We start from the raw sequence: 23295 nt of genomic DNA, 5'->3' as shown, positions 1-23295 counted from the left end.
TGTTGCTGAAGTGGTTAGTAGAGCATCCGTGTGTGAAAGTGAAGTGCGATTAGCTAAACACGTTTTATTGCATTTAAAAAATACGGGCAAAGTTTCAGTTTTTGCAAGATTGATTAGCGCCAGATGTTAGTGTCCATCACTCTGCTCGGCTGTTCCCCTGCAGTCGTGGCAGAGAGGACACAGGAAGTGAACATGGACAGAGTTGATGATTCCTTTTGGGGTCTTGCAGACGTTAATGTGGGCCTGAAAGTTACAGGGTATTTATGCATGGTTTTCTAAATGAATTTGCATCCCAGATTTAGTCATTTGTATGTGAATTTATGTCCCTCAGACCTTTTGGGTGGAGCAGAAAAAGGTTTAGCTCTTTTTCAAGGAAAGTGGCAGCAGTGTAGAAGCTGGTGAATCTTTCAATGAACATGAAAGCATGAATAACTGATGAGAAAATGTCTGAATGAATACACAGAATTCACCCTAAAATAAACTGAAGATTTAAAATAATCCCCTTAAAGTCTTTGATTATTTATGTCAAATTGCAGGAAGATGCATTCTTGTTTTGTTTGTTTTCTCTAATTATGCCTCCCCAGAATTTCAGCTTGCATGACGGCCCTGCAGCTGTGTAAAATGTCTTGTGCGTAAACATCTGTTCAACTCAGTTCTGACAAAAGGGTGTTGATGGATCCATTGTCCTTTAAAATGAGATGAAACTTAAATTTGGTGCTAATTCGTCTCAAACCTTGATTCACTCAAGCAGCTTAAAAGGCCATCATTTATAAGCAGATTGATCAGAACACAATGGGTGTGAAACCGCTTCACATCCCACCACAAAAGACACTCATTTCGTCTTTCTCCAGTTCGGACCTCTCTATCAGACCAGAGTCCTCGCTGCTGTCACTCGTGCATCCTCTCCAGCATGGTTCAGAAGGTGGCCGTGATCGGCGCAGGGACCTCTGGTCTCACCAGCATCAAGACCTGTTTGGATGAAGGTCTGGAGCCCACCTGCTTTGAGAGCGGCCATGACATTGGGGGTCTCTGGAGATTTAAGGTGAGGGACGATGTTTTTATATAACAAGCTCATATTTTCTCTTCATCATGCAGTGAACTTATTTGTATGTTAACCCGTGTAGGAATACACATGTAAATCTGACAGTAAATTAAATAAAACATCCACAGATCTTATGTTGTTGGAAGATTACTGATGCTAAAAACGCCAAAACAACCAGTTTCTTCCCACAAGCGGTCAGCCTGGTGAGCAGTTAGCAGTCATACCGCGTCACTTACCCTCTCACACCCAAACATCCACTGAGTGGCCATTATAATCCATTAATGCACAGATCTTAGCATCACCATTCACTGTCACTACCAACATGAACAAGAAATAATAAAAAATGTATGCTGCTATCTGTGCTCCTTTCGTCTTTCTCCAGGAGAAGCCCGAGCTCGGACGTGCCAACATCTATCAGTCGGTGGTCATTAACAGCTCCAAAGAGATGATGGCCTTCAGTGACTTCCCTCCACCGGCTGAGCTCCCAAACAACATGCACCACTCGGAGGTGCTGCTGTATATGCGCCTCTATGCTCAGGCCTTCAAACTGCTGCAACACATACACTTCCAGGTTAGTGGCCTGAAGTTGATAATAAGCTCAGGTTCATTTTTTACATGGAGTAAAGCTTATAAGCCTGCCCAACAGGTCGCTGACCACAACAATGATGCACCTCCAACCTGCACGGAAAATCTCACGATAGATTCTGGTTATGGTAAATAAATTGGTGAATAATGAGTCCTGTACCCTTTTTTGTATGATATTTGGGCAATTAAGGGCAATGTCACCCAAATATAAGCAAAATGGACACAACTAATTTATTCATGTTTGTTTTTTTCTATTATTTTTATAGCTGCACACAAATGCACAACAGTGTGTCGAAAACCATTTAAATGTTTGCATACTGCTTATGAGGGCTAAATAGGACATTGTGTGTGTGTCTCAGACTACTGTGGTCAGTGTGAGGCAGAGGACAGATTTTGCTGAGACAGGCCAGTGGGAGGTGGAGACAGAGAGGACAGAGGGTCAGAGGGAGACTCATGTTTTTGATGCTGTGCTGGTCTGTACTGGACACTTCACCCAACCTCACCTGCCCCTCAGAGACTTCCCAGGTACAATAAGACTTCCTCTCATTTTTGTTGGCCTCTTAATAAAATGGTCAGTTATGCTGCAAAAGAGAAGCTTTGTCTTTTCACTTTGACTCAGGTATTTCTTGCAACGGATCTCAATAAAATCTCCTAATTGAATACAAGCTACGGGATTCTGATTGTACTTTAACAATTGTTGTTTCAGGTATTGAGAGCTTTGAAGGCAGATATTTCCACAGCTGGGATTACCGCAACGCTGAGGATCTAAAGGGCAAAAGAGTGGTGGTGATCGGGATCGGGAACTCAGGAGGTGATATTGCTGTGGATATCAGTAGAGTTGCTGAGAAGGTACAAAACTAAACTGCAGTTCTGTACTTTTGTGACCTTTTCATATAGAGCAATGTTGCTTCCAAGCAGCAACCTCAGGGGATGAAAAATGAAGTTGTGCCAAAAACTGCAGTTCCTCAAATGGCCACCTGAGGCTGACTCCAAAATCGAGTCAATCCTCATAGAAGCCCATGTTAAAATGCACAACTCTGCAGCAGAAATAAACACGTTTACAGCCTGGTACAGAAAACAGTTTTGGTCTCTGTAGCTAATTTCTCTGTTCATGACGACTATTTTTAATATAACTCACTTATTAAGGCTTAAAGTTATGCACATTTATGGGCTGGGCCTCTATGATTGACAGCTAACTGCTAGGTTTCAGCAACCGTGTGAGACAATGTTCACATTAAATACAGTTTGTGGTTGCTTCCTATTAAATAATTGCTTTTTTTTTTAATTGTCCAAAAATCTGTAAAAGCTGGGAAAGTTGACTGTCTATGTGCTGACCTGACCTGCAGGTGTACCTCAGTACCAGGAGCGGAGCGTGGGTGGTCAGCCGTGTAGGAGAGGGCGGGCTCCCAGCTGACCTTGTCGGGACTTCTCGAATGGATATGATGATCCAGAAGCTCTTCCCCTCGTGGATCAACAGGATGTTGGAGAAGAAGCTGAACGCAGCATTTGACCACAAACTATATGGCCTGAAACCAAAACATGGGTAACAAGACCTAAGCTCAGTTATGTAGTCGACATTTCAGTGAAGTGATTATTTTAAGTAAACTAAACTAACTAAAAAGGCGACATCCTGCACTGCCATATGAAAGTACTGGCAGAACATTCAACATACTGATGATTTTGCTGTTTGTGCAGACTTTTCAGCGCGCTCAAAATGTATAGTTTGTCCTGCAGGTGGCAGCAGAGGAAAGCTCAGTGTTCAAAGTTTTTATATCTCTTCTGCACAGTTGCAACTACCATGCCTGAACACAACATGACTAATGCAGAACATAGGATTTTCCTTTTTCACAGCGGTCACTGAGTGCAGATGTTTCAGTCATCTTATATAGATTATCCATCTTAAAGTTTTAGCTCTCATCACTGCAGTTAAAAAAAGAGTGTATTCACATGTGCAACTCATAGTGCAGGTTTAAATCCCACAATAAAAAAAATGCATTTGTAATAAAGGAGTGTGAACAAGGTAACATAACAACATAACGTAACATAGCTCTGCGGCCTTTTTTGGCAGTTTTTATGCACAGATCCCTGTTGTGAATGACGACCTGCCGGCTCGGATCATCGCGGGTCGGGTTCAGGTGAAACCAAATGTGAAGGAGTTCTGTGGGTCCAGTGTGGCGTTTGTCGATGGGAGCATTATAGACAAGGTGTGTATTCATACAATACTGTGATGTGTGTGCGTCACATCATGTAGAAAAATGTCCTGTTGTGTTCAATGCTGTGATATGGCACCATCCAGTTTTGGACTCTCCTGCACACAGAAATTATTTTATGTTTAATCTTTATGTGTGAGTCATTCAGGTGGATGTGGTGGTGTTTGCCACAGGGTACAACTACAGCTTCCCCTTCCTGCCCTCAGCTCTGCAGGATAAATGTGGTTACAGGCTGCGTCTCTACAAACATGTGTTCCCTCCTGCACTGACCCGGCCCACGCTGGCAGTGGTGGGCTTCATCCACGGCCTTGGGGCTATCAACCCTTTGGCTGAGATGCAGGGCCGCTGGGCTACAAGAGTGTTTAAAGGTAAAGTATGACACCAAAGCTAAGCTTTATGCACGTTAGAGGACATCTTGAGAAAATATCCCAACAGTGAAGGCATTCATCACTTCACAGGATGTTTTATCATTTTTGGTAATTATTGATCCATCTAGCTACATGCTACATGATGGGCTTCACGGCTATGCCAATCTATTTTTTACAACTGAGGTCTCTGAGACCACAAACAGAAATAATGGCACGGTGGGACAAGTGGTAACTCTGTCGCCTCACAGCTAGAAGGTCCCGGGTTCGAATCCTGCTGTAGGCACTGGGGGCATGTCCTCCACCATGCCTTCAGTGCCTTCTGCTCGAGGAGAAAGGGGCCTTTCTGTGTGGAGTTTGCATGTTCTCCCCGTGTTCACCCGGGGTATCCTCCATAAAATACCCCCAATAAAAACATGCAAGAAGATCACCACCTGGCCAATGGTGACGGAAGAGATTGGGTCCCCGGGCACGGGTCGGATGGCAGCCCACTGCTCCTGGTCTGCCGCGGAGGAAGGCGACCAGGATGGGTTAAAGGCGAAGGACAAGTTTCACCAATGTGCATGCCGTGTGATTGCATGTATGTAATTGTGTGACAAATAAAGGGGATTGTTCCTCCGATTCTTCTTCTTCTCCTAATATTTAATTTTCTGCAGCTGACTTTTTAATCAGTTCAAAATGTCAAATATTCATGAGCAATTCTCATAAAATCAGTGAGTCATGAAGCAGAGCTGAGCTGTTAAAGAGAAACAGATCATTAGTGTTAAGGAAAGTGTTAAAAATCTGTTTTTCTGTGTATTTTAAGTCACAGATTTTTGTTTTGTTTTCATGCAGGCTTATTGACCCTCCCCTCAGAAGAGACCATGATGAAGGAAATAGAGAAAGACACAGTAACAATGCATCAGAGGTAGGAAATAAGATGAATTGTGGATTGTCAGTTATTTTCATTATCGATTCATCTGCCTGTTATTTTCTCAATCAATCCTTTGGTCTATAAACATCAGTGAGCAGTTGTTTTTTTGTTTTTGTTTTTTGTTTCTCTCTGTTAGGTTTGCCTGCTCAGAACGTAACCCCATCCAGGTGGACTACGTCCCTTACCTGGACTCTCTGGCAGAGCAGGTGAGGGTTCGGCCAAACATATTGTGGCTCTTGCTGAAAGACCCCAGACTGGCACTGCAGGTTCTTCTGGGTCCCTGCACTCCTTATCAGTACCGTCTGACTGGGCCGGGCCAGTGGGCTGGAGCCCGTCAGGCCATTCTCACTCAGTGGGAGCGGGTGTTCCAGCCTTTCAGGAGCAGAGTGGTACCAGAAGCAGAGACCAGAACTCCCTCTAAACGGAGCATCATGATGATTTTCTCAGGTGCAGCGTTACTGTGCTGCATCTGCTGCAATAAACACCCTCTCCCCTCTTTCTTCTCTCCTCTGTCATTCTTCAGCTCTCCTCAGTAAGCTGCATGATCATGTGCTTGAGTGATAACATGATGATACATGCAGGCAGCCGTGAAGGTGCACACTACAGCACATTGTCTTTGTCAAAGTGCATGTATTTACTGTACTAATTTGGTAATTTGAATGAGGAATAAAGCCTTTAAAATGGTCTGTGCAGCGGTCTGAACACACTCAATGCCTTTGCTTCCTGCTTTCTCTCACAGCCTTCTTGGCAGCCAAACAGCCCGGCCTGACTTTGGCCTATAGAAGACAAGAGGCTCTATTGCACCATGTGCAGAGCTTAGATATGATTGATGTGACCTTCATTTTTCAGTAATGCATTTGGTTTGTCATGCTAAACAAAGAGGTCTTACACAAACTTGTCACAAAATTAACAAGTAAATTAACATATCTCATGCAAAGATAGCACAAGGAATTATTACACTGCACCATTTTAAACACTTAAAATCAGGTGTAAATTGTTGGTGTGTGTTTAATGTAAATACAGGGAAATGACAATTTCATAATACTATTGAGAATTATTTTGCGTTCAATTGCACTGAAGGAGCTGCTCTGAATTTCATTATACAGGGTATAATGACAATAAAGGCATTCTATTCTACAATGATTTAGTATGACATCATCACAAAGGATGCGGGATGTCCTCTGTGCAAAGACATCGTGGACTCTTGTACTGAATGAATTAATAAGTTGAAGCTGTCCACACTGCATGCTGTTTATCAGCTTACAGTATAGTTGTTCTTTCAGAAACGCCTTTAGTGGCAGAGCATGTGGTCACGTACAAGACCTGACCTTGTTTTTGTCATCTCACCTACACAGGAATACATATAACAGCTAGAGAGTAAAGACAAATGAAGATTATGTTAAGTTTAAACTCTATATCATGCAGGAACATGTACATGTTGAATGTGTATTTGCAGCTGTTAAAAGATGTCTGATGAGCGTGAGAGGATATTTTGAGGTACTTAATAACTTTTCATGCTGTCTGCAGAACTAAAGGAATCACTGCGCTGTGAGACATCACACATCTTCTCACCTGAAAACTAGCAGATTGAGACACAAGCTGAAAATCAGATCTTGGCTCCCTCTGCGTGTTTGGCACATTTTATCAGAGCTCACCAAACTTTGAACACTTGGAACCACGAACCTCTGAATAAATCATTAATTCAAGCCGTTGGAAATCACTTCACCGTAAACAAGTCTAAACATGACCTACTGTGGGCGGTGGCTGTCCGTGGGCTCTCTGACCTGCAGTTTTTTTTTAACATAACACTACTCATATCGAGCCCTGACTGTGTACTGCAGCTCACATTAAAGCCTTATCTTTATATCTTTCCACGTAAGTAACCATGACGCTGTGGTGAGTCAAGGGTCAGCTCGGGGGAGTCATAAACGCACACAACCCCGCTGTATGTAAATCCGCCCTCCACTCAGTTGCGTGCAGCACGAACAAGCGTTTACGCCTTCAGATCACAGCAGGTAAGAACATGCAAGATGCAGAAAGTTGAATACCTTTGAGTGCATCTAACGTTTGAGAACGCAACAGTTGCGGTAAACACGTCAATATCGAGAATTTGGCGTCAACGCCAGCGCAGTCACGCGATGTTCTTTGGGATCGATGGCAGGTTTAGTATGCTTAGCGGTTTGCTTAACATTTGCAACATTAACACGTGACTTGGAGTCACATATTGACTCGTGTTGAACTTTGCTCGTGCTACGTGTGTGTGCGAGACATATCCAAGATGGAGAGACATGTCCACACCAACAACACAACAGCAGTCAAAAGAAAACGAGCGAGCGACGACCGTTGACCACAGAGGAGCAAACATGGCTAATGTCTGCGTGTTTTAGTACATGCATGCTCTTATGTGGGGATAAAGTATTTTTCATATGGATAGTCTCTGAAATATCCTAAGCAACACGCTGAAGTATGGGGAAAAAACCCAGAAAAGTCCTGGCCATGTTCCTGTTATGTCCACCCTCATGGATGTTATGTCCACCCTCATGGATGCATCTGTTTATTTAATCAATTAGTTGTAACAAGTTTTAAGGAAAAGACTCCACATTTTCTCATAGCAGCTTCTAAAATCTGAATACCGTTGTTTTGCTTTTGTTTTGCTTGCTTTTGCGAGGTGGCGCAGCAGGTGGTTGCCTTACAGCAACACGGTTGCCGGTTCGATTCCCGGGTCGGTGAAGTTTGCATGTTCTTCCCGTGCATGCGTGGGCTCTCTCCGGGTACTCCGGCTTCCTCCCACAGACCAAAAACATGCTCATTAGGTTAATTGGTGAGTGTGTGAGTGTGTGTGTGAATGGTTGTTTGTTTGTGCCCTGCGATCGGCTGGCGACCGGTCTAGGGTGTACCGCGCCTCTCGCCCGTTGACGGATGGGATAGGCTCCAGCACTCCCCGCAACCCCGAAAGGGATACGCGGTATAGAAAATGGATGGATTTATTTCACTCCTCTGTGACAGTTTGTGGACATTTGAAAATTACTTTTTTTTTTTTTTTTCCATCTCTATAGACCAAACAACCAGTCAACTAATCAAGAAAACAATCAATGAAAATAATGGTTAATTGCAGCCTTACGCAAAGAGCACTAAGAGTCACACGTAATCACATAAAGGTAATTATTACATGGGCTCAGAAACATTTTGTAAAACCGTTGTCAGTAAACACAGTTAATTTGTAAATGATTGCATTCTGTTTCTATTCATGTTTTACAGAGTCCCAACTTATTTTAATTATAGTCGGTAAGAACTGTGTAATAAGCACTGAAAGTAGGCACCATGTCTGCAGTCAGTAACAAAAAAATTGTACCCTGATGAATTTTCTTTTCAATTATATTTGTAGCTCCTTGAATGTGTCCTCTTCTTCTTCTCTATTAAAGCATTTTCATACATGTCTTTGTCTTCCCTGGCAGAGATAAAATATGACTCGTCGCGTTGCTGTGATTGGAGGAGGCAGTTCAGGTCTGGTCTGTATCAAATGCTGTCTGGATGAGGGGCTCGAGCCTGTCTGCTTCGAAAGCAGCGATGACATTGGTGGTCTGTGGAGGTTTAAGGTGGGTCGCACAGGGTGCAGGTTGGACTTTGTCTTACTCGCACAGTAAATTTACAAAGTTCAGATGAGTCTCACTTCCTGACTGTTGTTGCAGGAGAATCCAGAGGCGGACAGGGCCAGCATCTACCACTCTGTCATCATCAACACCTCCAAGGAGATGATGTGTTTCAGTGATTTTCCCATTCCTGCACACTACCCCAACTTCATGCACAACTCCCTGATCATGGACTACTTTCGGATTTATGCCGACAACTTCCAGCTCATCAAGCACATACGCTTCAATGTAAGGGTGCTTCACAAACTTCCCGATGATGCATAAACTTCAGCACACTCTCAAATGTAAAATGTTACTTATTTGAGGATGATAGTTGAATGTGTAACCAGTAGATGCAAATATGTAACACCTAGTTTAAAGTTTCAGATACATGAAAAGATGCGACATTCACCTTAGCTTCAAATTAAATGTTGCTTGGTTTAACAGAACAGAGGGTTGAATGTAGAGGAAATGCTTCACATCCTGCCCATCTTAGCTCTCGTACTGTTATCAGCAAACTGTAATCTGTTTCTGCTTTTCAGACCAAAGTCTTGCAGGTGAAACAGAGATCAGATTTCTCTCATTCGGGTCAGTGGGATATTGAGACAGAGAACCAGGATGGCAAGAAGGAGAAACACGTTTTTGATGCCGTGATGGTCTGCATTGGACATCACTGCCACCCCAACATGCCACTCCACGACTTCCCAGGTAGACTGGAAAGATCCAGGATTCACCTTTGACACTGTATAAACAAGCCTGTGTTAGCAGCCGTGTGGTTCCATAATGCTGTATCAACAGAAACCCAATTTAATGTCTTCAGCCTTGAATTAGATTATGTTTTAGGGCAAAAGCTGTAACGTCGACTCCAAATGCAGGTTAAAATCTTCTCTTCTTGCATCAAAAGAGGCACTTTGCCTTCATGTTTTTTTCAGACATTTTTTCTTGTATTTTTAAAAATTCTTTATTGATTATTATTCTTTATCTTTATTATTTAATTCTTTATAACACAGCTCTGGAAAAAATTAAGACATCACTACAAAATTACCAGTTTCTCTGATTTTACTGTTTATAGGTATGTGTTTGAGTAAAATGACCATTTTTGTTTTATTCTATAAACTGCTGACAATATTTCTCCCAAATTCCAAACAAAAATATTGTCATTTACACTCTCCACCAGTCTTTCACATTGCTGTTGGGTGACTTGGGTGCAAAAATTCAAGCAGCTCAGCTATGTTTGATGGCTTGTGACCATCCATCGTCCTTTTGATCACATTCCAGAGGTTTTCAGTAGGGTTCAGGTCTGGAGATTGGGCTGGCCATGACAGGGTCTTGATCTGGTGGTCCTTCATCCATACCTTGATTGACCTAGCTGTGTGGCATGGAGCATTGTCCTGCCGGAAAAAACAGTCCTCAGAGTCGGGGAACATTTTCAGAGCAGAAGGAAGCAAGTTTTCTTCCAGGATAACCTTGTACTTGGCTTGATTCATTCGTCCTTCGCAAAGATGAATCTGCCCGATTCCAGCCTTGCTGAATCACCCCCAGATCATCACCGATCTTCCACCAATTTTCAGAGTGGGTGTGAGGTCTCCCTCTAACCATTAGACTACCAGGTGTTGGCCAACGCTCAAAGTTGGACTCATCAGAGAAGATGATCTTACTCCAGTCCTCCATGGTCCAGTCCTTATGGTCTTTTGCCAACCTCAGCCTGGCTCTTCTTTGCTTCTCATTAACGAAGGGCTTTTTTCTAGCTTTACACGAGCCCTGCTCCTGGGAGCCTGGTTCGAACCGTTCTCACTGTGCACTTCACCCCAGCTGCCATTTGCCAGAGTCGTTTTTTTCCTCTGCCGGTCTGTAGCTTTCTTGTCCCCATTGTCTTTCTTGTCTTTCCCCATTGTCAACCACCATCTAAGAAATTTTAAGGATGAAAGCAACCTGGCATGGTCAATAGTTATTTTTTGATTCCAGTTACTTTTGAGGTACTACTAGCACTGTTTTTGCCATCTAGCTGGTCCTATTGCTAGAGGATAATGATGACCACAGCAGTGGTTTTTATACTCTACCTTGTTAAATAAGATTTGGTTCAGGTGATCACTAATCAGTACCGCATAAAGTAGAATGAGGTGTGCTTGTATTGGAATTCAACAGACACTGGAATGGAATGGCTGTCATACGTGTGGAGGTGCTGATTTCAGAAAAATTTCCAGTGGTCTCTTAATTTTTTCCATAGCTATGTATATCTCCCAATGCCATTTGTTTGTTTACTGTAAATGGTTTTGGACAGAAAGCCAGAAATGTAATTCAGTCATAAATCTCTCCTCTCAGGCATTGACACTTTCAAGGGAAAGTACTTCCACAGCCGAGACTACAAGACTCCTGAGGAGTGGAGGAACAAAAAGGCTGTAGTGATTGGATTAGGAAACTCTGGAGGAGACCTCGCAGTGGAACTGAGCAGATTCACCAAGCAGGTTTGGATGAGATTGTTGCATATGGATAGTGTCTGACAATGTGCTCCTTCACAGAGAATCCAGAAGGTTAAATAACACAAGCAGTCAGACAGTCAAGCAATGTGTAAAACAAATCCACCGTTCAGACATAACCCAGATCATTTGGAAGTGAAGCAGACAAAAACAATGTTTAGTAGGAGAAAACAAGAGTTTATTAGGAGGTTACCTGGGTCTGGATGCTGTTGGTGGGCTTTCCAAACCATTCCTTCAATCTCCCAGGTGAGAGCTACGATGACCTGATCAACAGGTAGAATGGTATCGGTAGTCACATCAGGCTCAGAATCAGGAGAACTAACGGGAGAGGGCATTGGGTTCGGTGGTCCAGGTCTGTAAGTGAGAGTGAAATTGAATCTGCTAAAGAGTAGAGCCCACCTGGCTTTTCAGGAGTTGAGTCTCTTAGCTTAGCAACAACGAATGGCTGCTCAGCTCCCTCCAGCCAGTGTCTCCACTCCTCTAAAAGCCAGTTTAACAGTCAACAACTCCTGGTTTCCACATGGTAGTTACGCTCTGCAGGAGAGAGACAACAAGAAAAAAAGGCTCAAGGGTGCAAGCGGTTCTCTGGACCCGAATGTTGAGATAGAACAGCCCCCACCCCAGTATCTGAAGCAACCACCTCAACAATGAATTGTCTATTTGGATCTTGCAGCACAAGCACCCGAGCTGAGGTGAACAGCTCCTTCAGCTTGTTGAATGCCTTGTCTTCCTCAGCTGACCAGCTACACTTCACCTTAGAAGTGTAGCTGGTCAGTTATCTGGGTCAACGGTGTGGCAATCTTACTGTAGTTCCAAATGAACCGCTGATAGAAGTTTGTGAACCCCACTGCAACTTCTTTCAGGTTTCCGGGACAGGCCACTGTTCCACTGCCCTCACCTTCTGTGGGGCGGCTTTAAGGCTACATGAACAAAACCAAGGAATGACAGACTTGGCATGGAACTCACATTTCCCAGCCTTTACAGGTAGTTTATTCTCCAGCAATCTGGCAAGCACCTGTCGGACATGGGATTCATGTTCCTCAGCTGTCATCCAGGTAGACGAAAATAAATCTGTTCAAGAAATCTCTGAGAGCACCGTTAATGAGGGCCTGGGAGACAGCTGGGGCATTGGTGAGCCCAAAAGGCATTACCAGGTATTTAAAATGTCCTAAGGGGTTGTTAAATCATCAATCATGAGGTTGGTGAGGTGGGAGAGAGAGAGCATGTTCTTTACCTAACACCTCACGGAGGTCATGATAAGCAGGAGGAACACTGGAGAGGTCTGGAGGTTCAGTAGAGGTGGTTGAGTCGGATGGCGAGACTGACCAGTACAGACAGTTCAGCTGGCTAACTCATCCTTGAGCTGTTAGTTGAGCTCCCAGATGAACACACTCTGTAGCGCTGTTTCATTCCAGCCGCCATCGGCTGCCAGAGTCCAAAAACCCACAGAATACTTAGCCAAGGAGCAGGGACCCTGTGTGAGGCTCATAAGATGACTGGAAGCATTTCCAGCATGATTAGGGTGATCAAAAACCACCTTTAACCTCTTTTCAAAGTCCGGAAAGGTAAGTGTGCTTATACTTTTGTTGGACTTAAGTGCCTCAGTCCACGTCAGCGCTCTGCCTCACAGTAACCTCATAACATAATGCGCCTTGGCTTGGTCAGGCAAAAAAGAACAGGGCCATTGTCTAAATACAATGCTTCACTGAGGAAAGAACCCCCAACGTTTGCCAAGAGTTCCATCAAAAGGCTCAGGGTCATTTACATGAGCTTCTTCAACGGACTGAGTTTCTGCAGACGTGGTCTGAGGATGCAGTTGGTTATGTAGCGCATCTGTCAGGTGAGACAGGTGAAGCGAAAGCTCGGATATCTGAGCCGCCATGTGCTGGCTGGACTCGCATAAAGCTTGGAGTAATTGGTCACGTTGTCCGAGGAGAACACCCTGACTAGAAATGGCCTTCATAACCGGATCAGCAGAGTCCATCATGACCAGTTGGTTCTGTTAGTCTTTGCCCATTAATTTTTACTGGACTCATCAATGAAATGAAAAAAAACAACAGATAACAGACCTGCAAAGTCGAGTGTAGTAATGTCCGAACTAAATCCAGATAAAACCCCTTATTTTGAGTCCACCTTATAAATGCTACATATTGCACTATTAAATAAAAATATCTGTCATACCAGAATACTGACTGATGACAATGTCTCCTCTTCCAGGTCTACCTTAGCACTCGAAGAGGAGCCTGGGTTCTGAACCGAGTTAGCAACGGTGGGCTTCCACTTGATTTGGCTTTTAACAGAGTGCTGCATTTTCAGCAGAAAATCCTTCCCTTTAACTTGGTCTGCAGCATAGCCGAGAGTCAAGTCAACCGAAGATTTAACCATGCTCTGTACAATCTTAAGCCAAATCACAGGTACAGTATTTGTATGTGTTTTTTAAAGTATTGCATAGTTTGACTAGTTTTTAGACTAGAGGATGTTTTTGCCCTGCAAATGGCAGAATCTCTAACTCTGTAATGTCAACACTTAAATCCAGGCCCTTCTTAGTGACCTTATGGTATTTCTGCCTAGCCTGAGCTTTAGGACGAACTTTACTGCCTCCGTATTTGCATGGCTATACAGCTCCACTGTGAGCATGTTCATTCTGTGAACGTCATTCGTGCTGCTTCAGATGTTTGGTCTTGTTTTGATTAAAATGCTTACTGCATCAAATTGCAGTAAGATAACAGTGTGAATGTAAATCTCAGGGTGTTCAGCCAACATCCCACAGTGAACGATGAGCTTCCCAATCGCATCCTATCTGGAACAGTTCAGGTGAAACCCAACGTCCGCAGATTCCATGGGTCCAGTGTGGAGTTTGATGACGGCAGTGTAGTGGAGGATGTTGACCTGGTGGTACGTTATCTTTGTATTCACACTCACCCTCTCACACTAACAGTCTCTCTGTTCCTACACTTTCAGAGACTGTTGGCCGGTCACATGTCACTGAGATGAGTCCTCTGTCTTGCAGGTGTTTGCCACAGGTTACAGCTTTTCCTTTCCATTCCTGGCCTCACATGTGGCCTCTGCATCTGAGAACAAAACATCTCTGTACAAGTATGTGTTTCCTCCTGAGCTGGACCGCCCCACCCTGGCCATCATTGGTTTAGTGCAGCCTCTGGGGGCCATTATGCCCATCTCTGAGATGCAGGCCAGATGGGCCACACGTGTCTTTAAAGGTGATGCAGTTTCTGTAAAAACACAATCCACCCTTTTCTCATCACTCAGTCCTTTTATTTTGAAGATGGTGAACCACTGTGTCACAATGTCTCCTCTCAAACAGGCTACATCAAGCTTCCCTCAGTGACTGCCATGCTGGAAGATGTCAAACACAAGCAGGAGACGATGGCTAAAAGGTACTGGAGTGGGTGTACTCAATTTTGTGGTTACTTACATATACAGTGGTGGAAAAAAGTTTTTGGACACCCTTAAAATTTTACACTATCTCAAAAATTATCATGAAATATTTGTGGAAAAATCTTTTTTGTGTTTCGAAGGTGTGGCTGCATTAGACAGACACAAACAAATACAAATGATATTTTTTTTGTTTATTGTTTACAAGAAAAACTAACAAAACTAAATTCTTGACAGTTTCAATATGTCAGTTCTCAACATTGTCGGTATCAAAGTCAACAAATAACAGAGAATGTGTTCAAAACTGAACAAGAAATAAATAAACCATCACATCATCAAATTAATGTTTAGTAGTCTTGCCATTAGCACGCAGTAGAGCTCTAATCCTGGCTGGCATGTTCCCCACGAGCCTTTCACCCTGTTGAGGGGTAATCTTGTCCCATTCCTCTTGAATTACTGCTTTTAATTCTTCTAAATTCTTTGGTTTACGCTTTGAAACAGACCTTTTGATAATCCACCACAGATTTTCAATGGGGCTCATGTCCGGGGATTGAGCTGGCCACTTTAAGACCTAGATACTGTGCTCCTGCAGCCAAGTTCTGCTGGCCCTGGTTGTGTGGCAAGGGGCATTATCTTGTTGAAACATCCAGTTCTGACCTCGACGGAACAGTGCACATGCAGAAGGGAGCATGTGGGTTTCGGGAATGGCACAATACTTGGCAGAGTTCAATGTGCCATCACAGACAGTGACATGACCAACACCAGCAGCACTCACGCATCCCCAAACCATGATACTGCCTCCACCATGCTTGACAGTAGGTTCTGTACATGCTGGAGATAATGCTTCGCCTGGCCTTCTGCGTATCCTCACATTAGCAGCAGGAAGATAAAGCTGGAAACTGGACTCATCTGACCACAGAACCTTCTTCCAGTTCCTGGCTGTCCACTTCTTGTGTGCTTGGGCCCAACGACGCCGGGCTAACCTCTGTCTCTCATTGATCAGGGGCTTCTTGACAGCCTTGTAGGATCTTAAGCCATGATCTTAAAGTCAGCCAGCGGGTGGAACACTGGACACCAGTTTGGTTTGACCACTGCTGCTTAAGCTCCTGTGATGTCATTCGGCGGTTTTCCCTGCACATGCAGATCAGAATGCAGTCATTTCTTGCTGAAGAGACCCTTGGATGCCCAGATCTTGGTTTGTCTTCCAAGCTGTTGGTTTGTCTGTATTTCTGCAGAGTGTATCCAACTGCTGAAGGACTGCATCTGCACTTCCTGGCTATCTGGCCAGCTGTACCCTTCCTGGCTGAGAATCTGTATCTTCAGGCGTGTTTCCTGCATTAGGTTCCTTGTTTTAGCCATTTTTGTCTCTGAAGAACTTTCAAATGTGCTGGCTTTATATAGACATGAAGCACGGCAACAAAAATCATGTCTTTTAATAAAAAGTACGACCTTCATTAGTGGATCACTGGTACCAAAATGACCCAATACTCAAAATTTCTTTTGTATTTTTATGGAACCAATCAATTTTTAGTTTTTAATGGCTTTTTTAGGATTTGTTTAGTATTTTAGTTGTGACTGCACTAAAAGAAATTGCACTTGAAGACCTAATAGTGATTCTTAATGCAACCTTTCACAAATGCACGGGGTGTCTTCCACCACTGTACATTTTGAATCTGAAAAGTACCAAATCTTGTTGTCCATGACATGTTAAACTCTGGTCATTTTTTCAGGTATGTCACCAGTCAGAGACACACCATCCAAGTTGACTATGTCGGCTACATGGATGAGATAGCAGACCTGGTCGGGGTTCGACCCAGCATCCCGAGGCTGCTGCTGACCGATCCCAGGCTGGGGCTGAATGTGATGCTCGGCCCCTGCACGCCGTACCAGTATCGTCTCAGAGGGCCAGGAAAGTGGGCTGGAGCCCGTCAGGCCATCCTCACTCAGTGGGAGAGAATAGCTCAGCCCATGCAGACCAGACCCTGTGATGAGCCCCAGCACAAGAGATCGTTTATGTGGCTTCTGATTGTGTCCATTGCTGCTGTGGGCTTGGCTGCATACGCTAACAACTTACTACCTTACTACCAACAAGATGATGAGAACAACATGAAGGCATACCTGCCTGCATAGTGATGTTTTTTTTCCTTTTCAGCTCTCATTGCTCTTTTTACACATTTACTCTGCAGTACATGTATGCAGTTTCTACACTGTACTACCCCTATCTCTGAAATGAACATTAAGATACATTAGTCAGTGATTGTTATACTATGCTGACAAATTTTTACTCAACATACCACAATATGTGATTGTTTGGACCGTGATCTGGGATCTCTAACTTCTCACAAAGCTATATATTCATAGTGGTTGTTGAAGAGCTGTTAATCTACAGCTTTAATTCTTCTGTTCATAGTTCACTCTCCAGACGTGTACTGTCTTTCTTTCTTGCTGTCTTGAGATCATATGACTTCAAGGATCTCTCTAATTCATTTTTAGCACTGTAGGCTTGATTTCCAGACAGTGTATATCATTATGCTTTTATGTTGTTTGAAATTTGTATTGAATACAGAATATAAAGGGAAAAAATGCAATGTAGGTCATATCAGGGAAAATCACTGCTGATACTTTTAAAATATTTGTTATGGCTTTGTTTGCAATACTAGATCACAAGGTTAAGGATGGCTGAGAGGCCTTCTCTTTCCTCATGTTATAAATTCATATGTAACTTGCCTCGTCCCGTTGCTGTCTACAGTACATAATAAAAATGGATCACTGTGGATCACTTTGCCTGTTGCATTCCTGGCTGGAGAGTATGCAAAGACATTTAAAGATCATAAGGAAATGATGTTTACATATCACATTACCGTTGGAGTGTTCAGGTTAAAGTGTCATGTAACCAGTTAGTCAGTGATTTTTGTAAGTGCGCGGCTCAGTTTCATGACCGCCAAGATCCACTGTCGAGGAATGACATGCAGTTATCATCCTCAAATGCATTTATCAGAGTAAGAGGCTGAAAAAAGCCTTCGTACAAGACCTGTAGATGTGCATTACCTCAGATTACTGCTGAGGTAATGCACATCCCCCCCCCCCCCCCCCCCCCAACCAGTGGTGGTGCCTGATGACTCTGTTGACTGATGAGGATGATGAAGCTGAGGATCAGCGAAGACTGGCAGTGATGGTGGGGTGGAGGGATTCGCATAACTGCAGCATGAAAGAACTAAGGCAGAGAAAGAGATTTCTATTTAAAAGACAGCGGTGAGATGATAAATTAAGGCTGAAGGTGTGTCGATCTGCTATTGGATATACGTCACCAGCTGATCAGAGCAGCTGAGAGATGAGTGAGGGTGCATGAGAGCACAAATAAATTAGTGAGCTAGAGCTGCATTATTTCTTCAACTGCTGTCTTCATCTGTGCGACAGGTAAGTGGTTTGCAGGATTATGCGGAAAGATAAGAAAACTGGATTTGGTTGACTTGATTTTTAATGTTTTTCGTCGGTTTCGTCGGTTAAAAATGATTTCAATGAATGAGTGTTTTCTGGGTTTCTGTCCTGAAGTGGGCACTCCAATAAACAACTAACCCGAAAAACAAGTCTGACACTTTTTTTTTTTTTTTTTAGCTCTTTTTGCTGTTTCTCCACTGTGCGCACTCTCATCCACAGCGTGCACCCACCTCGCCGGTGAGGGCACGTTAAAAGTTTGTAAGGCTTTTTTTTTTTTTTTTTTTTTTCTAAGTTTTAAAGCCAATTTTAAGAAATATGCAGGAAAAAAATGTTGGAAATCAGACCATAATAACCAGGTTCATCAGCGATGACAGACGGACTGCAGACGGTGAAATCATTTTTCGTCCTCACTGAAATGTTTTGGGACATTTTGACTGTTGTCCTGGAACGCACCTCGAAAAGTATGAGAGGAGACAATAATGCTCTCGTTCCCCGGATTGTCTGATCTGACGCGCTCAGGTCGTACAGCGGCATCTAGTGGCCACAATCCTTTAAAGCCGCTTCAACACTGTGTGAGTGTGTGACTTAGGTGAATCCGTCCGGTTTGTGACACCCAGAGTCCCTCATCACCCCCAAAACCCACGGACCACTGCTCATCCTCAGGGTCATCAGCATCTTGATCACATGATCCACACGTGAAGGGATTATGTGAAGTACACAGGGTAGTAGCAATCTTTAGGGGGATTATTTAAGGAAGGGAATCTGGAATAAGCAAATAATGCTCATCAGTAAATACAAAACTAAATGTCACTACTTCACAATCAGACATCACAAACACACAAAGGCAACAGTAAAAACCTTCTCCCCCTTAGTAAATGTGATAATGTGTGATGTGAGCCGTTAAGTTATCTTATCTGGTCTGCTGTATCCTGAGTATTTATTATTTCTGGGGCAATAATGCTTAAATGATTATCATGCTAGCTACAGGCCAGCTTTCATTCAGGTAACTGCTTTGTTAGGATAACTTTTGTACCAGTTGTAGATGTCATCACTGTTTTATAGTAACTATATCATGGCTAACATCCAATCAGATAGCTTTAATTGAGTTATGTATTTATTGCTTGACTTCATCAGCTTCATTGACTTTTGTAAATATCTGCTTATTCTGAATTTGAGGCATGTTTCTAACAAGTTGGGACAGGAGCAACTAAAGACTGGGAAAGTTGAGGAATGCTCCAAAAACACCTGTTTGGATCATTCCACAGGTAAACAGGTTGATTGGTGACAGGTGATAGTGTCATGATTGGGTATGAAATGGGCATCCTGGTAAGGCTCAGTTGTTTACGAGGATGGAGCGAGGTTCGCCACTTTATGAACACATGATTGCATAAAGATTACTACATGGACTCAGGAACACTTGATGAGTATGTGGAATTATAGTAGGTAAGAACTCTGTAATAAACACTGAAAGTAGGTAACAGGTCCACAGTCAGCAACAGGAAGAAAAATGTACCTTGACAAATTTTCTTTTCAATTATATTTGTAGCTCCTTGAATGTGTCCTCTTCTTCTTCTCTATTAAAGCATTTTCATACATGTCTTTGTCTTCCCTGGCAGAGATAAAATATGACTCGTCGCGTTGCTGTGATTGGAGGAGGCAGTTCAGGTCTGGTCTGTATCAAATGCTGTCTGGATGAGGGGCTCGAGCCTGTCTGCTTCGAAAGCAGCGATGACATTGGTGGTCTGTGGAGGTTTAAGGTGGGTTGCACAGGGTGCAGGTTGGACTTTGTCTTACTCGCACAGTAAATTTACAAAGTTCGGATGAGTCTCACTTCCTGACTGTTGTTGCAGGAGAATCCAGAGGCGGACAGGGCCAGCATCTACCACTCTGTCATCATCAACACCTCCAAGGAGATGATGTGTTTCAGTGATTTTCCCATTCCTGCACACTACCCCAACTTCATGCACAACTCCCTGATCATGGACTACTTTCGGATTTATGCCGACAACTTCCAGCTCATCAAGCACATACGCTTCAATGTAAGGGTGCTTCACAAACTTCCCGATGATGCATAAACTTCAGCACACTCTCAAATGTAAAATGTTACTTATTTGAGGATGATAGTTGAATGTGTAACCAGTAGATGCAAATATGTAACACCTAGTTTAAAGTTTCCTGCTTTTCTGTTGTTCAGACCAAAGTCTTGCAGGTGAAGCAGAGATCAGATTTCTCTCATTCGGGTCAGTGGGATGTTGAGACAGAGAACCAGGATGGCAAGAAGGAGAAACACGTTTTTGATGCTGTGATGGTCTGCATTGGACATCACTGCCACCCCAACATGCCACTCCACGACTTCCCAGGTATCACTGACAGGCTGTGAATACCCTTCAGCTAATTCAAGGGCATTTTATGCAACAGAGGTTGAGAAGAAAATTATGAGTCCACTGTGAAGCTCACATAGTTTCATTATAAATGTGCATGAGAGATCTAAACCACATCACAGACAGGAAATGAAAACAGGCGGTCCCATTAATCAGGCCAGAAGTCGTGATCACTCAGTGGTGAACCACCATACAGTGTTATCATTTATTTGATACAGGCTGTGCAAAGACAGATTAAACTTCATTCATTCGTGTCCTCTCTGCTACGGTGTGGGCAAATGTGTCTATTTTCAACACTACATAACGTTACTGATGAGTGTCTAAATCAACCAATGCTTGAAATTTTTGTTGTCTTTGAATGTCTTTCGTTTGATTTTGAAAAACGATTTATGTCATTTTGTTGAAAGCAAAGCACAGGATTAGATGGATTTTTTTTTTTATTTATTTAAATCATCTTTGCAGAAGAAGCTTAGAGACATTTCTTTATTCTAATTGGCTTTGGATAAAAAAAAAAAAAAGCCTGCCAAAGGAAAATTACTTAAAATAAAAAATATAATGCATTTTGTCTGACTGTCATAATTCTGTCCTCTCAGGCATTGACACTTTCAAGGGAAAATATTTCCACAGCAGACACTACAAGACTCCTGAGGAGTGGAGGAATAAAAAGGCTGTAGTGGTTGGAATAGGAAACTCTGGAGGAGACATCACAGTGGAACTGAGCAGAGTCACCAAGCAGGTTGGACAGTTATGGATCATCAGGCACACACAATAAGACTGTGATTTCTTAACCATAAATGAGTGTTGTCATGATGATTTGCTTCTTGTATTGCATAATTTACAGCTATATCTAAGCACTCGGAGGGGATGCTGGATCCTAAATCGAGTTTCCACCAGAGGTCTTCCCCATGATGTTCTCTACAACAGGGTAGCGGTCTTTCTGCGCCAAGTCCTTCCCTTCGGATTTGTCTGCAGTCTGTTAGAAAGACGTGTCAACCAAAAATTAGATCACAGTCTCTTCCGCTTGAAGCCAAAGCACAGGTATTCCAGTAACTGCACAGCTCCGTCAAAATGTATGGCTTTTGTACCCTAAACATGTTTTATGACTGACATGCCTGCAATAGTAGTTACCAGTGTGAATGTAAATCTCAGGGTGTTCAGCCAACATCCCACAGTGAGCGATGAGCTTCCCAGTCGCATCCTATCTGGAACAGTTCAGGTGAAACCCAACATCCGCAGATTTCATGGGTCCAGTGTGGAGTTTGATGACGGCAGTGTAGTGGAGGATGTTGACCTGGTGGTACGTTATCTTTGTATTCACACTCACCCTCTCACACTAACAGTCTCTCTGTTCCTACACTTTCAGAGACTGTTGGCCGGTCACATGTCACTGAGATGAGTCCTCTGTCTTGCAGGTGTTTGCCACAGGTTACAGCTTTTCCTTTCCATTCCTGGCCTCACATGTGGCCTCTGCATCTGAGAACAAAACATCTCTGTACAAGTATGTGTTTCCTCCTGAGCTGGACCGCCCCACCCTGGCCATCATTGGTTTAGTGCAGCCTCTGGGGGCCATTATGCCCATCTCTGAGATGCAGGCCAGATGGGCCACACGCGTCTTTAAAGGTGATGCAGTTTCTGTAAAAACACAATCCACCCTTTTCTCATCACTCAGTCCTTTTATTTTGAAGATGGTGAACCACTGTGTCACAATGTCTCCTCTCAAACAGGCTACATCAAGCTTCCCTCAGTGACTGCCATGCTGGAAGATGTCAAACACAAGCAGGAGACAATGGCTAAAAGGTACTGGATACTGGTACTTGGTGGTATATTTTGAATCTGAAAAGTACCAAATCTTGTTGTCTATGACATGTTAAACTCAGGTCATTTTTTTCAGGTATGTCACCAGTCAGAGACACACCATCCAAGTTGACTATGTCAGCTACATGGATGAGATAGCAGACCTGGTCGGGGTTCGACCCAGCATCCCGAGGCTGCTGCTGACCGATCCCAGGCTGGGGCTGAATGTGATGCTTGGCCCCTGCACGCCGTACCAGTATCGTCTCAGAGGGCCAGGAAAGTGGGCTGGAGCCCGTCAGGCCATCCTCACTCAGTGGGAGAGAGTAGCTCAGCCCTTGCAGACCAGACCCTGTGATGAGCCCCAGCACAAGAGATCGTTTATGTGGCTTCTGATTGTGTCCACTGCTGCTGTGGGCTTGGCTGCATACGTTAACAAGAACAACCTCCCAGCTTACCTCCAAGATCCCACTGCACTGCTGGACAACATGAAGGCATACCTGCCTGCACAGTGATGCACAGTTAGTCTTCAGTTCATATCTAATGTGATTATGACTATATAATAAATGGCTGAGTTGCTGGTAAGGACATTGCACTTATAATAATTAACATAAATAGCATTAGTTGTATTTGATCAAAATAGATACATAAATGTTGAAAGTAAAAGTACAGAAAAGTCTGTTAAGTGGTCCATGTCATTAATTGAGAAACATATTAATTCTTAATAAGGTAATGCACAGGCAAGCAACGACATTTTAAAGTTCCTACTGGTCCATGTACATACTTGTATAGTGTTTGGTGATTCAAACTAAAGTGATGCATTATATGTCCTAAGTTTATATGTAAAATGATTTCTCTAATTTCACGTTAATGTCAGACAAAATAAATAAATAAAAAACATACTCAAGTAAAATTGTACTCAAGCACAGTATTTCAGCAAATGTGCATTATTTTGCACCTCTAGCTGTTTGTATTACATTGCTCCAGCTCCAAGCTGGATAATGTGCATTGGTCAATGATGCCACCTAATGGCAGCTTCAGGATCCAGCTGAAGCTTTATCTGAAGAAAGA

The 23295-nt window shown here is 43.2% G+C and overlaps 2 protein-coding genes across 3 annotated transcripts; both read left to right on the top strand.

Moving 5' to 3' along the window:
• Window positions 1–904: 904 nt before the first annotated feature.
• LOC139330203 (flavin-containing monooxygenase 5-like) lies at window positions 905–5651 on the top strand. The gene is made up of 9 exons (XM_070960973.1): window positions 905–1042; window positions 1425–1613; window positions 1987–2152; window positions 2334–2476; window positions 2974–3170; window positions 3696–3831; window positions 3986–4205; window positions 5037–5109; window positions 5252–5651. The coding sequence occupies exons 1-9, from the start codon at window positions 911–913 to the stop codon at window positions 5649–5651; spliced, it is 1656 nt and encodes a 551-aa protein (XP_070817074.1). The 5' UTR covers window positions 905–910.
• A 2928-nt stretch (window positions 5652–8579) lies between these two features.
• LOC139329707 (flavin-containing monooxygenase 5-like) lies at window positions 8580–22739 on the top strand. 2 transcript variants are annotated; one of them, XM_070960032.1, is made up of 9 exons: window positions 19678–19809; window positions 19903–20091; window positions 20247–20412; window positions 21027–21169; window positions 21275–21471; window positions 21583–21730; window positions 21846–22053; window positions 22158–22230; window positions 22325–22739. In XM_070960032.1, exons 1-9 carry the CDS (start codon window positions 19678–19680, stop codon window positions 22737–22739), a joined length of 1671 nt encoding a protein of 556 aa, XP_070816133.1. The 2 variants fall into 2 exon arrangements, with proteins under 2 accessions (XP_070816134.1, XP_070816133.1); XM_070960033.1 differs by lacking the exons at window positions 19678–19809; window positions 19903–20091; window positions 20247–20412; window positions 21027–21169; window positions 21275–21471 and adding exons at window positions 8580–8711; window positions 8805–8993; window positions 9287–9452; window positions 11067–11209; window positions 13439–13635 and having other exon boundaries at window positions 21846–22230; window positions 22325–22442.
• Window positions 22740–23295: the final 556 nt, after the last annotated feature.

The sequence above is a fragment of the Chaetodon trifascialis genome, chromosome 4 (genome assembly GCF_039877785.1).
Source record: "Chaetodon trifascialis isolate fChaTrf1 chromosome 4, fChaTrf1.hap1, whole genome shotgun sequence".
In the NCBI taxonomy this organism is placed as follows: domain Eukaryota; kingdom Metazoa; phylum Chordata; class Actinopteri; order Chaetodontiformes; family Chaetodontidae; genus Chaetodon; species Chaetodon trifascialis.
Note: the sequence above shows the minus strand (reverse complement) of the source record. Positions and strands in the feature narration are given on the sequence as shown.